This window comes from Rosa rugosa, chromosome 6 (genome assembly GCF_958449725.1).
Source record: "Rosa rugosa chromosome 6, drRosRugo1.1, whole genome shotgun sequence".
NCBI lineage: Eukaryota > Viridiplantae > Streptophyta > Magnoliopsida > Rosales > Rosaceae > Rosa > Rosa rugosa.
The window spans coordinates 53,701,749-53,715,733 of NC_084825.1; the positions used below are offsets into that span (position 1 = coordinate 53,701,749).

At 39.5% G+C, this 13,985-nt stretch overlaps 2 protein-coding genes across 5 annotated transcripts; both read right to left on the reverse strand.

Annotated features, from left to right (window-relative positions):
* Positions 1-10,273: 10,273 nt before the first annotated feature.
* On the reverse strand, positions 10,274-11,967 carry LOC133715601 (protein yippee-like At4g27745). Of its 3 annotated transcripts, none has more exons than XM_062142144.1 (4): positions 11,743-11,873; positions 11,302-11,331; positions 11,069-11,192; positions 10,279-10,584 (listed from the first exon to the last, which is right to left on the reverse strand). In XM_062142144.1, exons 3-4 carry the CDS (start codon positions 11,159-11,161, stop codon positions 10,357-10,359), a joined length of 321 nt encoding a protein of 106 aa, XP_061998128.1. In that variant the 5' UTR covers positions 11,162-11,192; positions 11,302-11,331; positions 11,743-11,873; the 3' UTR covers positions 10,279-10,356. The 3 variants fall into 3 exon arrangements, with proteins under 3 accessions (XP_061998129.1, XP_061998128.1, XP_061998127.1); XM_062142143.1 differs by having other exon boundaries at positions 10,281-10,584; positions 11,864-11,967; XM_062142145.1 differs by lacking the exon at positions 11,743-11,873 and having other exon boundaries at positions 10,274-10,584; positions 11,302-11,312.
* A 772-nt stretch (positions 11,968-12,739) lies between these two features.
* LOC133717048 (protein yippee-like At4g27740) lies at positions 12,740-13,824 on the reverse strand. 2 transcript variants are annotated; one of them, XM_062143673.1, is made up of 3 exons: positions 13,531-13,824; positions 13,297-13,393; positions 12,740-13,190 (listed from the first exon to the last, which is right to left on the reverse strand). In XM_062143673.1, the coding sequence occupies exons 2-3, from the start codon at positions 13,387-13,389 to the stop codon at positions 12,966-12,968; spliced, it is 318 nt and encodes a 105-aa protein (XP_061999657.1). In that variant the 5' UTR covers positions 13,390-13,393; positions 13,531-13,824; the 3' UTR covers positions 12,740-12,965. The 2 variants fall into 2 exon arrangements, with proteins under 2 accessions (XP_061999657.1, XP_061999658.1); XM_062143674.1 differs by having other exon boundaries at positions 13,297-13,400.
* Between the last annotated feature and the right edge of the window lie 161 nt (positions 13,825-13,985).

The following is a 13,985-nucleotide window of genomic DNA, read 5'->3' on the forward strand; positions in this document are numbered from 1 at the left end:
GTGCTCTTACCTGAATGAAGTTTGATGGGGTAGGAAGCATCAGGGAATACATTTTGAAAGGAACTGAGATTGCTGCAAAACTGAAGCCTTTAGGGGTTACCATAGATGATCCTTTCCTAGTCCACCTTATTCTAAACTCATTACCATCTCAATACTCTCAGTTAGAGTGCAACTACAACACACAGAAGGAAAAATGGACTATGAACGAGCTGATCTCTATATGTGTTCAAGAAGAAGACAGAATTAAGAAAATAAAAGGGGTGGCTAGCTGTTCACTTGGTTAATAAGCCACAATTTAAGAAAAAGGCATATAAACCTACCTATTCAGCACCCTCTACCTCAAAGGCAGCAGCTGGACCTTCTTCTGCCGGATCTAACAACCCTCAGGACCAAAAATCAAGCTTTGTTAAGTGTTTCTTCTGCCATAAGCCTGGACACGTTAAGAAAGAATGCAGAGGCTTTAAAGATTGGTTGAGTAAAAAAGGTAAGAAAACTGATTTCCTTGATAAAACTGTTTTTCATTTAGAGTCTAAAATTGTCAGTGTGTCTAGTAGTTCTTGGTGGTTTGATACTGCATCCCCTATTCATGTAATTACATCTATGCAGGGTTTTCTAAGAAAGAGGATTCCAAATAAAGATGAGGCTAGGATTAGCTCGGGGAATGGGAACAGAGTAGCTGTGAAGCCCATAGGAGTTGTCAGACTTATTTTTACTACTGGTTTTACTTTGGATTTAGAAAATGTTCTTTGTATTCCTTCTATGCAAAGAAACTTAATTTCTGGTTCTCTTTTAGTCAAGAATCATGGTTGTACTTTCGTTGGCAATAATAAAAGTTTTGTTGTAGAGAATTGGAAAAATTGTATTGTATTGTATTCATCTCACCATGAGGTTTATATAGGGTTACATCATATATACAAAAGGCAATACATAATAGCTATACTAATCAATCGCACATTACAAGTATGTCAATCGCACACATTACGAGTCTGTCAATCGCACATTACAAGTATGTCAATCGCATACATTACGAGTCTGTCAATCGCACATTACAAGTATGTCAATCGCATACATTACGAGTATGTCAATCACATACATTAAGCAATACCTATTGCATGAATATTCATTATCATTTACAACACTCCCCCTTGAATATTCCATGTCAATAGTGTTGCCAGACTATGCGCTTCTAAGTTTCCTTGTCAAAAACCTTGCCAAGTAATAAAAACCCTGTGGGAAAAAACAACCTTGGCCGAAGGAGAAAAAGAGCACAACGCGCGTAAATGTGGAGTAGTCGACATCCTTCAACACTCCCCATTGTGCCGCTCAAACTCGGTGATGACGCTTTGATCGTTGCCTCACTAAAAACCTTCCCAGGTAACAAAAACCCTGTGGGACAAAAATAACCCTGGTCGAAGGGCAAAAAGAGCACAACACGTCCTTCACTCTTCGAGATCGAACATGTAAACATCATACCTCCCCCTGATGTCAAGGTCTCTCCCTGATTTCTACAATTATGGGAGTTCGGATAACTTTCTTAATCCGATGCTCTTCACATGTTTCTCGAAGGTGGATTTAGGTAACGACTTGGTAAACAAGTCCGCTACATTATCCTCTGAACGGATTTGATTCACTTCAATATTTAGAAGTGTTTGTTGTTGCTGATTGTAAAAGAACTTAGGCGATATATGTTTGGTGTTGTCGCCCTTGATGAAACCTAACTTCATTTGCTCAATACAAGCTGCATTATCTTCATAAATGCATGTAGGTTCATCTGTGGTAGACTTTAAACCACAATTTCCTCGAATGTGTCTAACTACAGACCTTAGCCATATGCATTCTCGCACGGCTTCATGTAGAGCGATAATCTCTGCATGATTTGAGGAAGTAGCAACAAGGGTCTGCTTTGTAGACCTCCAAGATATCGCAGTGCTTCCCATGGTAAAGACATAACCCATTTGGGAGCGACCTTTGTGAGGGTCAGAGAGATACCCTGCATCAGCAAAACCCATCAAGACATCGTTGTCATTTTGATGGAGGGGAAGAGGAGCACGGAAGGTGGCGTTTTGGCTTGTGGAGTCTGATCCCACACTTCCGTTATTTCTTCTCTCTGTAGGGATAGAACAAGCCCATATCAATCGTACCTCTCAAGTATCGAAAGATTGTCTTTATGCCAATCCAATGGCGGCGTGTTGGCGCAGAACTGTGTCGAGCTAACAAGTTTACTGCGAATGAGATGTCCGGTCTTGTGCATTGAGCTAAGTATAATAATGCGTCTATTGCACTTAGATAGGGCACTTCAGCCTCTAATAAGTCTTCGTCCTTATCCCTTGGACGAAACGAATCTTTTTCAGGCTCAAGACTATGACCGATCATGGGAGTACTCACAGACTTTGCTTTATCTTCATTAAAGCGCCTTAATAATTTTTTGGGTATATGCTGACTGATGGATCATAATCCCATCACTACGGTGCTCGAGTTCTAGTCCGAGGCAAAACCGTGTTTTCCCAAGATCTTTCATCTCAAATTCGGATTTCAAGTACTTAGCAGTTTCCTTTAACTCATTTAGAGTTCCAATTAAGTTCATGTCATCGACATAAACTGCTACAATTGCAAATCCGGAACCCTTTTTATAAACACGCATGGGCATATTTCATTGTTCTCATATCCCTTCCCAATCAAGTAGTCACTTACACGGTTATACCACATCCGTCCGGATTGTTTCAATCCATATAGTGAGTGTCTCAATCTTATTGAAAACGCGCTCCGTGGTTTAGAGCCACTTGACTTGGGTAATTGAAGTCCATCTGGAACCTTCATATATATCTCTGAATCTAGATCCCCATAGAGATATGCTGTAACCACATCCATAAGCTGCATGTCAAGTTTTTTAGAAATTACCAAACTGACAAGGTAGCGGAACGTTATAACGTCCATTACGGGAGAATATGTCTCCTCGAAGTCGATTCCAGGGCGTTGTGAGAAACCTTGCACCACAAGGCGGGCTTTGTATCTAACAACCTCATTTTTCTCATTACGCTTTCTAACAAAGACCCATTTATGGCCAACAGGCTTTATACTTGGGGGTGTCAGCGTTATAGGCCCAAATATCTGTCTCTTTGTTAGTGAATCCAATTCAACCTGGATCGCATCTTTCCATTTAGGCCAGTCTGCTCTTCGTTGACATTCTTCAACGGAGCGAGGTTCGATATCATCATGTCCTATAATTCCTTGAGCAATAGAATATGCAAACACATCATCAAGGATAATAGAATCTCGATTCAACGTCTCATGTACACTAGTGTAATTCATGGAGATCTCCCTATTCCCTGGAATTGGTTCTAACATTGGAGCGTCCCCCAATGATGTCTCTTGGACATAACCATAATCCGGAATATCTTCATGAGACAGGCTATTTATGTCGATGATTAATGGATCTTTCTGTGCCAAACTCGCTTTCTTTCTCGGGCGAGAATCCATCGAACCTTTGGGCCTCCCATGTTTCCTTGCTGGGAGCCCGGCCTGAGCCACATTGCCATCACTATTAGTGGTGGCGGCGCCATGGCCAATACCCCTAGGGGTGGCTCCACGTCCATGATTTTTAGGGACATCAATCCTTGCAGGCACGTTTGCAGCAGGTATATGTGATCTTGTCACTTTAGCGATATCAGAAAACGCATCTGGCATAGAGTCTGCTACGTTCTGAAGATCGAGAATTCTCCGCACTTCAATTTCGGACTGTGCGGTTCGGGGATCAAGATGAGACAAAGTGGGGACAGACCACGACAATTCCTGTCGTTCCTGTTGAACATTATTGTTCCTATCTCCCCCTAACGACGGGAAGACTATCTCATCAAAGTGACAATCCTCAAATCTAGCGGTAAATAGATCGCCTGTCAAGGGTTCTAAGTAGCGGATAATGGTTGGAGAGTCATATCCAACATAAATGCCTAATCGTCTTTGAGGACCCATTTTGGTGCGCTGTGGCGGCGCAATTGGCACATAAACTGTACACCCAAATATGCGTAAGTGTGAGACATCAGGCTCATATCCAGTAACCATCTGGGACGCAGAAAAGGGTTGAATGGCAGTAGGCCTCAGACGAATGAGCACAGCTGCATGCAATATTGCATAGCCCCAAGCAGAAACAGGGAGATTGGTGCGCATAACCAATGCTCTAGCGACCATTTGAAGTATTTTAAAGGCAGCTTTTGCGAGACCATTTTGGGTGTGAACATGAGGAACAGGGTGTTCAACCTCAATCCCAATGGACATGCAATAGTCATCAAACGTTTTTGATGTAAACTCTCCAGCATTGTCAAGACGAATTGACTTAATGGGATGAAGGTTCTTAGTGAACTTCATTTACCCAAGTCAAGTGGCTCTAGACCACGGAGCTCATTTCAATCTTGATTGGGAAGGGACTAAAGTGACTACTTGATTGGGAAGGGATATGCCCGCGCGTTTCCATAACAAGTTTCGGATTCTATCGCGGTTCATGTTGGACATGATCTTCATTAGAAGCCCTTAAAGAGTTAAGGGAAACCGCTGAACACTTGAAATCCGAGTTTGAGATGAAAGATTTTGGGAGAACACGATTATGTCTCGGTTTGGAACTTGAGCATCATGTTGATAGATGCTTAGGCATTTTGACAAGGTCAAGCCTTTAAACACCCCCATGATTGTCCGTAGTCTTGATTCTGAAAAGGATTTTCTTCGTTCAAAGGATGATGACGAAGATGCGCTAGAGACAAGAATGCCTTACTTGAGTGCAATAGGCGCATTATTGTACTTAGCTCAATGCACAAGATCGGACATCTCATTTGCCATGAACTTGTTAGCTAAGGTATAGCTCTGCGCTAACGTGACGCCATTGGATTGGTGTAAAAGATATCTTTCGATACTAGAGATGTACGACTGATATGGGCTTGTTCTATCCCTACAGAGAGATGATGGATTCAGACCCATCACACACCAGGAACGCCGCCAACACTGGCCTGCGTCCTCTATCCTCATCCCAAAACGACATGTGTTTTGGAAGGTTTTGCTGATATTGGGTATCTCTCTGACCCACACAAAGGTCGTTCCCAAACTGGTTAAGTGTTCACCATGGGTAAAGATCGTGATATCTTGGAGGTCTACAGAAATAGACCTTAGTCGCTATATCTTTGAACAATGCAGAGATTATTGCTCTTCATGAAGTGATTTGTGAATGTATATGGATTAGATCCATAGTTACTCATGTTCGAACAATTGTGGTTTGAAGTCTACCACAGATGAGCCTACGAGCATATAAGATAATGTTGCTTGTTTTGAAGCAAGGCTACATCAAAAGCGACCACACCAAGTATAATCAGCAACAACAGACTCTCCTCAAGATTAAAGTGAACTAGGTTCAATTTGAGGACAATGCGGCAGGCTTGCTCACTAAGTCATTGCCTAAATTCCACTTTCGAGAAACATGTTGGTAGCATCGTTTGCGGAAGTTATCCAAACTCCCGTGACCGTTGTCATCAGGGGGAGATGTCTACATGTATGGTCTCGGTGAAAGGTGTGTTGTGCTCTTTTTCCCCTTCGACCGAGGTTATTTTTGCCCCACAGGGTTTTTGTTACCTGGCAAGGTTTTTAATGAGGCAACGAGAGGAGCACCACGTTTGGGCAACACAAGGGGGAGTGTTCAAGTAAATCCAGAATATGTGTCTGGCCCAAACTCGAGATTACTTGCTCTAGTTGAAATAGGGTTTATATTAGAGATATTCTCGGAGAATCTTAAGAGATATCCAATCAATGTACGATTATGTTTGCATGTACAACTCTATCTCTATGCTTGTAATCCTCTATATGAAGAGGCCCCTATTATCAATGAAAGCACGACTCAATTCTCTCCCAATTTTAGTTTTCCTTAAACAATTCCTATATTTTATTTTAATCTACACCAATTCACATAATTAAACCTTCCTTATAGGTTTTAAGTCTATAATTATGATTTTTCACATTTTTTATTTTGACTATTTTACCCTTCTGATTGAATAGATAAAATATTTCTCAAATATAGTTGTTGACTTTTTAGTAAAATATTCATTTCACCTCATTTACCGGAAATAAAATAGAATAACCCAACACCCTTGTCATTAACTTTCACTTGCTAATTTTGGTATTTCTAGATGAACCATAGGTATAATTGTATAATTTTTCCTATCGTACAAGTGTTAAATATCACGTGAGTTTTTACATAAGCAAATGATTTAGGTACCTATCATTTAGGAGTTCACAATTTGTACCTATCAATCAGGGAATAACTTAGGTAGAATGAACCATATGTAAAATTGCATAATTTTGTCTATCATTCAGGTGTTAAACATCGTGTGGGTTTTAACATAAGCAAATGATTTAGGTACCTATCATTCAGGGAGTTCACAATTTGTACCTAAATCATTCTAGGCACCTATAATTCCAGCTTTTGAATGTGGAGATTACATAACCACCAACCCAGATATTGATTTCAATTGCTGGAATCAAGAGTTGATTAATTCTGGGCGATGTCTTTGCGTAACCGTTTCAAGACTTGCATCTACAAAAAGTTTGGGGATGGTGGCAGCTTTAGTAATTCTTAACAACAATGGATTTTAATATTTATCCTATTTAATAGGTTTTTGTTTTAGGAAAACGAGAATTGAGAGAAAATTGCTGTGTATTCTCATTGATAATAGGGGTCTCTTTATATAGAGGATTACAAGACATAGAATCTGAATTGTACAAGGAAAGGTAATCATACATTGAATAGGAATCTTTAAGATTCTCCGAGATTATCTAATTAAACCCTATTATCACTAGGTCAAGAAATCTAGAGTTTGGGCCATATACAAAATAGAGATTTACTTGAACACTCCTCCTTGTGTCGCCAAAACGTGGTGCTCCTCTCGTTGTCTCGTCAAAAACCTTGCCGAGTAACAAAAACCCTGTGGGACAAAAATAACCTCAGTCGAAGGAGAAAAAGAGTACAACACACTCTTCACGTTTCGAGATGAACATGTAGACATCTCCCCCTGATGTCTGCGCCTCCCCCTGATGACTACGATCATGGGAGTTCAGATAACTTACGCAAGCCAATACTTGCCACATGTTTCTCGAACATGGATTTAGGCAATGACTTAGTGAACAAGTCTGCCACATTGTCCTCAGATCGAACCTGGTTCACTTTGATCTTGAGGAGCTTCTGTTGTTGCTGATTGTAGAAGAATTTGGGCGATATGTGCTTGGTGTTGTCGCCTTTGATGTAGCATTGCTTCATTTGTTCAATGCAAGCAGCATTATCCTCATAAATGCTCGTGGGCTCATCTGTGGTAGACTTCAGACCACAATTACTTCGAACATGCGTAACTATGGATCGAAGCCATATACATTCACGAACTGCTTCGTGAAGAGCAATAATCTCTGCATGATTAGAAGAGGTAGCAACTAAGGTTTGCTTTGTAGACCTCCAAAATATCACGGTATTTCCCATGGTGAATATAGGGGTCATCATGGGCCGGGCTAGGGCCGGCCCTACCCTAAATTTTAGGGCTTAGGGTCGGGCCTAGTCAAAGTCAACAAAATTTTGGGTCGGGTAGGGTCGCGCCGGGGCTTATATTTGCTAACCCTTACCCGCCCGAAAGGCCCGAGCCACTAGGGCCGAAAGGGCCGGGTCAGGCCGGCCTTCCGAATAGGGCCAAATAGGGCCGAAATGGGCCTAAAAGGGCCTTAATTTGTTTAACAAAAAGAAATATATTATTTTTATTTTTTATCTCAAAATGTGGCTCAATGGTTATATAGCTAATACAAGACTCATTGTTTTTTGTTGATCATTTTTAATATAAATATATATATATATATATATATATATATATATATATTGGAATTAACTTATAAGTTATAACATTTATAAATATTAGTTAAGATGGTTATATTCAATTAACTATCTCTCTAAATCTCCCAAATTAATTGTTGTTTAACAAAAGAAACAAAAATTAAAGAAAATAAAGCTTGGAAATCAATTACGAAAAGAGATAAGTTGTATGTTATAGACTAAAGAGAAACATATTTAAAAAATAGAAAATTATTAGGGCTTAATTGGGCGGGCTTAAAGGGCCCTAACGGGCTCAAACGAGCCGGGTCGTAGGGTAGGGTCGGGCTTCATTTGCATGACCCTAAACCTACCCTATTTAAGAAAGGGTAGGGCCGGCCCGCCCTAATGCAAGGGCCGGGTAGGGCTTCGGCCCTGCCGGCCGGGCGGGCTTAGGGCCGAAGGGCTAAATGAGGAGGCCTAGGTGAATACATAACCAATTTGGGAACGACCTTTGTGCGGGTCAGAGAGGTACCCAGCATCAGCAAAACCTTCCAAAACACTTATATCATTTTGGGATGGGGATAGGGGACGTGAACCACTATGTATGGTGTCCCTGGCATTTGATGGGTCTTAATCCATCGTCTCTCTGTAGGGATAGAACAAACTTATATCAATCGTACCACTTAGGTATCAAAAGATATCTTTTACACCAGTCCAATGGTGTCGTGTTGGCGTAGAGCTATATCTAGCTAACAAGTTCACAGCGAATGAGATGTCCGGTCTGAATTTTTCGGTGGCCGGTTCAGGATGATTCCGGCCGGTTCTGGTGGTTCCGCCGCCGGTTCTGGGTTCCTTGAGGCTTTGGCTTCAATATGTGAGGCGGTGGATGCTGGGATTTGAGGGGTGCGAAATTAGGGTTTCAGGGTTAAAGTTTCGTGTTGATAACGTGTTTTAGGGAAACGAGAATTGAGAGAAAATTGTTGTGTATTCTCATTGATAAGGGGTCTCTTTATATAGAGGATTACAAGGCATAGAATCTGAATTGTACAAGGAAATGTAATCATACATTGAATAGGAATCTCTCAGATTCTCTGAGATTATCTAATTAAACCCTATTATCACTAGGTCAAGAAACCTACAGTTTGGGCCAGACACAAATAGAGATTTACTTGAACAGTTTTTTTTTTTAGATAAACCTAATTAATAGGTTTGAGTGTATATTAAAACAATCTTATAGATGGGTTTAATCTAAAAGGTGTGTGTGAATTTGGGTGTATAATCAAATTCCTCTTTTTTCTATGATGAAAGGTGTGCAGTGTGCAGATATACAATTCAATGTACAGGCATGTACCCCAATCTTCAAATTAATCGAGGTAAGTTGATGTAGAAGCAGGTGGTCAGAGACTGAGGATGTAGGAAGAATGCCATCAGTGACCGGTTTTGGCTTAGGGGTGTCGTCCTTTTTGGACTCTGCAATCTGAAGTTGTTTCTGTATCTTCTCACAAAATGCATGGAGAAACGTGGTCGTCTCCTCTTGGGATCGGGTCACAGCCCTGCTAAGAGTGGCAACCTCGGCTTGGAACTTGGTCATGTTCTTACTAAGTTCAGTGACTTGGGTCTTCAGCACAGCATGGGACTCCTCAAGTTCTTTCACTGTCATGGTGTCTCGAGAAAGTGGAGTTGTAGATAGACAAGGTGTGAGCAAAATGATCAAGGGAAGCAAAGATCGGGGTATGGCTTTGATACCAAATTGATGTAGAAGCAGGTGGTCAGGGACTGAGGATGTAGAAAGAAAGGATAGTAGATAGGGGTTAGAGAAGAGAACTGCGAAATAGAAGAGAGAATTAAGAACAGGAGGTTTAGGAAGTTTATAATCGTTATCAATCAGGTCTGCCCTTCACCTACTACAATGCCTCCTATTTATAGAAGCTAGACTAGTTCTAAAACTGATAGTAAAAGATTATTCCTAATACTTCTAAACTACCTAAGATCACCAGTAAAGAATAATTCCTAAAACAATCTGGAATATAATACATTCCTAAAAGCATTCTAAAAGAAGATGCAACTTAACAATCTGGTTAGTTGCCATCATAAGTTCACACAACTGCATTGCTTCACTTCTCTGGAACTGGAAGGATATGACTATATTTCTCACTGCTCTGCAACTTATGTTATTCTGGAACCATAGCAAGGAAAATTTGCCCTTTATTTTATCAGGAAACCAAACCGACGCCATATCCTTCTATTTCATGCTATTGATTCTTCACACAGTAAATCATTTTATAGAACAACAGAACAAGTCAATTACTGATTTACACAGCAACATAGCACACAAAACTTGAGTTGAGAAATGCCACAACTTTTATTGACACATGAATTCGATGATCATACAACTTTGGACAATTGCAATGGCAATGGACAATTGCAAATGGCAAGACTCAAAAGCACAAAACAATGACCAATTTTCAAGGGATCCCAAGCTTGATCTGTACAACATATCAATCGGAATGAAAGGCACAACCCCTTGCTAGTTGCTACCAACCCTCCTTAACAATTTTCGACTTCTCAAATATGAACTTCCCTTCCTTGTACTTCTGTGAAGCCTCATAGGCTCTTTCATACTTCCACCCCAACACCTCATGGCAGTCGCCGCAAGAGATGTCAGCCACAGTATGCAGACCCGTCATCAGATGCCTGTCTTCCTTCGCCCCAACAACTATATTCATCGCATGGGAGAACAGAAAAGCTCGACCGTGTTTTCCCTAGAAACAGAAATGCAGAAAACAATGGTGGACTAAATCACTAAAACATGTCCAAAACCTACTATCACAGTCAATTATGAAATGAAACCAAACATTCATATAATTTTCAAAAGATTGGAGTCACAAGATCAAAGCCCAACAGAGCAATCCGAATTCTTATTTTCAATGTAGTTCAGCTTTCGCTTTATGTCTGTAAGATATGAATCTATCATCAAGACATAAATTTTATCATCTTATATTGATTTGGCATTTATCTTCTCACATTGATCATAGCAAACAACCTACACACATAAAGTTGGCACCCCCAACTGTAATTCTTCTACACAAGATCATTTTTCTTACAAAAATTTACGCTCTTTCAAAACCACTTGATCCTTAACCCCATAAGTATAACCTTCTCAACAATCAATGATCAATAACCATATGAACCAATAACAACAGCAAAAGCATCAAACAAGTCAACTCTAATGTTGTTGTGGCTCACCTGAAAGGCTTTAGAAACTATATCATCATGAAGTGAAACATGGTTTCGGCAATTACAGCAGCTGTACAATCTAGGCCCTACCAAATCCGCCATTAATTTAACCAATTCAGCTCTAAACACCTCACTGCTCACCAAAACCAGAAAAACCAAACAACAAAGCCAGACAATCAAACACAGAGAACACAAAGATACAGTAGCAAAAAAATGAATGAAAAGAACAGAACTTTGATCACCTAGAACAAGATCAATGATGACCCAGAAACCTGAAACCAAAAGATAAGAGCACCGACTGTGTTAGCGTGCAAGATTAGAGCACAATGGATTACAGGGTTGAACAAAGATTCCAAAAGCAAAATATTAAATTTACAAAAAATATATATAAAAAAAAGGCTGTGAAAGTGACATGATTGCAATAAAGGATAAGCAACAAGAACATTTTGAAGATAAATTTTAACAACCGAGTGTAAAAATCAATAAACAAATAATTAAGAAGGGGAAAGGTGGAGTCTTTCATGGAAAAAAAGTAAAACCCAATAATAAAATGATAGTGTAATGGGGATGGATGAGGATCTGAGCTGTAAAATGAGTAAGATCATATCCTAATAAATCATAGTTTGTCAATAATTTGTGAAACTTCTTTGCACTTTACTTGAAGAATTGGAGAGTAATGAAACCTTGTTGAATTGTAGAGCATTAAGTGCAATCCAAGGCATGAAATTTCACAGAGAAATCACATTGGTTTTAATGAAAAGCAAGACTGATGTGATGGAGTGGAGAAAAGAAAAGGAACTAAACCTGTGAACTGTGGAGTCTTGAGATTCATGGTTGCTTATTCCAAACTATAATAATAGAGTTGGGAGGAGAAGGAGGACTTTCTGCTGTGTTTTGAGCTTGATGACTTTTTTTTTTTTGACAAGATTGAGCTTGATGACTTAACTGGTTGAGTCAGCAAGTGTTAACACTCACGCGCTCTAAGAGTGAGAGCTGAACACGCGCAAGCTCATTTGCCTTGTTGGTTATGTTTGGTATCAATCATCTAAACTTGTTGAATTGTCAAAACTGGAAAGCTAGAAATGGGTCTCACCTGACCCAAGTTTTACCCAAGTGGAAACTTTCCAGTATTTTAACTAGAAGATGCAGACTACAGGCATGAATTTCAAGCCAAATTCCCAAGAGCTAAATAAAGATGGAGACTTTTCAGTTGTCTATACCACATATAGGAATCCCAACTCTTGTGCAAAAAGGATAGCCTTTTAGCTTCACATGTCACATCAAAGAATGAGCCTAAACAACAGCGTGGAAAACTGATCTTGTTTTGTGGATCTAAATATGCAGAAGTGAGTTAAGCTTATTAACCCTTTGAAGTTTGAAACATGGAGGATATGCAAAAGTGCCAACTGCTATATATAATGCAGACTAGTTTGGCACCAGAGTCATTTTGAGCCATGGATCCTCAGATGATTGAGCAGCCGAAAATAAAGCTTATAACTTTAACAACGATGGTTATTAATTGATTTAATTCCCAAGTTTGGTATTAATTCATATATATTAGGGAATTGCAGTACTCTCCTTCCAAACTTTGAGCCACATAATCAAGCCTTAAATCTTGAAGTTCTTCTTAATGCATGTAAGGTGAGCAATCTCAATCAACATAATTAAGAGAAACTGCAGTAACAAACTCAAATTTTAACATTAGGTAATAGGTACAGATAGCACATAATCTTATTTCTCAGATAATCATAACATCACATCAGTTGCTGCAAAAACAAGCAGAACCAACAAGCAGACATAATATTCACAAAGGAAGAGAGAACTTCCAAATGGTAATAGACTTATTCTCAGTAGTCGTATGTAATTATGTATTGCCTTGTTCATCTCTGATGTGACAGTATTATTGTTAGTACTCCTTGAGAATTTTTGCTCTCTCGATTATAAACTTGCCTTCCTTGTGCATTTGCCGCGGATCATAAGCTTGAACATACTTCCATCCTAATTCTTGACCACAATTGCTGCAATATATGTCAGCAACAGAAAAAACACCAGTAATCAACTTCCTGTCCTCCTTTTGTCCCACAATGACGTTCATTGCATGAGAGAACATGTATGCTGCCCCAGATTTTGCCTAAACAACCAAATATCAGCAACAAGCAACATAGTTAACACTATTACACTATTAATGTACAACAATTTAGGTTAAACAACTGCAATATTAATCTTCGATTCTTCACCCAATATTTTTTTGACAGAAGATCTTCGTGCAGAGCCAGAGGGTTTTTGCAGCTCCTGCAGCTGAAGAAGGGGTTGCCACCATATTCCGCCATTAAACTGAAAGCTTAACAACACCAATAGTGATTAAGTCAATCACAATCACAGATTCACATTCTATTCCAACATGAAAGTAATCATTATATATGAAAGGGCAAAGTTAATGAGACAAAAGAGGAATTAAAATATCTGCATACAAGGGATGGAGGAGTGTCAAGAAACTATGCTCCGTGAGATAAGATGATCAACAGCACAAGGTGGACAACTTTATAGGATCAGGAGGCCAGCCAATTAAGCTGGGTCAGAAAGTTGAATTGGAACAGTTTTAGTATATTAGAGGCTTTTGGAGTTGGAATTGAGGTTGAGATGAGACAAGGTTAGGTGATGCAAAGAGATATAAAAGGAGAAACAATGAATAAAAAAATAAAATCAAGTGGAAGTTAACTTAAGAGGGATAAGAAGAAATGGATGGACTTGATGAATCATGGCCCAGAAAAACCTTTGGTGAATGACTAGGTTGAGTTGTTGACTATGTTTATACTAAGCGATTTGGTATTCTCAAAAAAAAAAAAAAAAAAAAAGCGATTTGGTCAGGTATTGAGTCACATTGTCACACAAGCACTCAAGCAATGACTTATTGGTTTATTAACTA